This window comes from Castanea sativa, chromosome 10 (assembly GCF_040712315.1).
Source record: "Castanea sativa cultivar Marrone di Chiusa Pesio chromosome 10, ASM4071231v1".
NCBI lineage: Eukaryota > Viridiplantae > Streptophyta > Magnoliopsida > Fagales > Fagaceae > Castanea > Castanea sativa.
In genome coordinates, this window is record NC_134022.1 from 13850993 (window position 1) to 13852297 (window position 1305).

The following is a 1305-nucleotide window of genomic DNA, read 5'->3' on the forward strand; positions in this document are numbered from 1 at the left end:
TTAATGTGCTCATTAAATGCTTCCGCCAAATCCGCTTCTGTCTCTACCTACGGTATCTCCACTGTGATTGGCAGTTCTGACCACCCCACTGCCGCTCTCGAAGTGTCAACCCTACCCCTTTGGCTTACTGGTTATTACTTCTTCTTCCTAGCTTCATAGAAGCCTGGTACATGGACCACGGATTTTTTGTTTGGGGTTGCTGCAGTGGTTCATATCCATGGACCATACTCCCTATCTTTATCCTTAAGGCTTCCATCACTCTCTGTCCACCAATCACAATCATTATCTCTATGGTTTAAGCACCCACACCAATAACATATATTAGGCAGCCTCTCATACTTGAAAGACACCCACCCTTCCTCCCCCTCGTCGAAGGAAATAAGCCTACCTCTACAAAGGGGAAGAGAGACATCAATTACCACTCGCAACCTCATGAAACTCCTGCCCACCATCTCTGAGAGATGAGTCATCTTGTCCACTATTCTAGCATTTCCACACAAATCTTCAACAACCTCTCGTGTCATATAGGGAGCTAGGATGTCATGAATCTGAACCCATATAGCTACCTGGTTAAATACCAATTCCCGAACTGGCACTTTTTTCTCGTAGCGCTGCAGCAGGACTATGTGCCTATCAAAGCTCCACGGTTCAACCGCTAAAATCCTGTCTACCTCCTTCTTGTCCAAGAACACAAATAGCATTACATGATCACCTGCATTTCGAACTTCAAACCCGTGTTTTGATCTCCATAAAGGGTTGAAAGTACAAATGATTGCATCAATACTTAGTGCCCGTTTTGTTAAAAACGTCGCTGCAATTATAGACTCAGTTAGGCTCCTATCCATTCGAAGATGGACTCCACCACCTTCTCTGTCATTCAGTGAGAGGTTACTCCAATGCTTCGTAAGCCTCTCCATCACCGAGCTCACTTCACTCACACTCTTGTTTCCCCACCCTAGAGGAAAAACAAACAACCCACAAAGCCTATAGATAACCTTGTTATCGTTCGAACCTAACACCTAACTAGAAGGGACACTCTGTTCTACTACCTAAGAGAAGCTGGAAGGACAAAGCTTTCTTAGCTACAGAGAAACTTAGGCAATGAGTCAAATGACATTTAATAAAATTTTTGGAAACTGGTGGCCTATAGGATATTGATGTGGTTCATATGGAAACCTTGGACCTACAAAGTTTAGATGTTTTGCGCTAGCATATTTGCTGCTCTTAACCATTGTTCAAAACATAAGTGGTAGGGTAAGCTTTTGCCATCTGCAAGGACAATTCTACTCACAGGCAAGTCTTGCG

The 1305-nt window shown here is 43.8% G+C and overlaps 1 protein-coding gene across 1 annotated transcript; it reads right to left on the reverse strand.

Moving 5' to 3' along the window:
• Positions 1-209: 209 nt before the first annotated feature.
• On the reverse strand, positions 210-917 carry LOC142612073 (uncharacterized protein At4g02000-like). The gene has a single exon (XM_075784204.1). It carries the CDS (start codon positions 915-917, stop codon positions 210-212), a length of 708 nt encoding a protein of 235 aa, XP_075640319.1.
• Between the last annotated feature and the right edge of the window lie 388 nt (positions 918-1305).

What these genes read in the sequence shown, in the direction of transcription:
- LOC142612073 (XM_075784204.1), bottom strand. Translation starts at nt 917, where the DNA reads ATGGAGAGGCTTACGAAGCATTGGAGTAACCTCTCACTGAATGACAGA.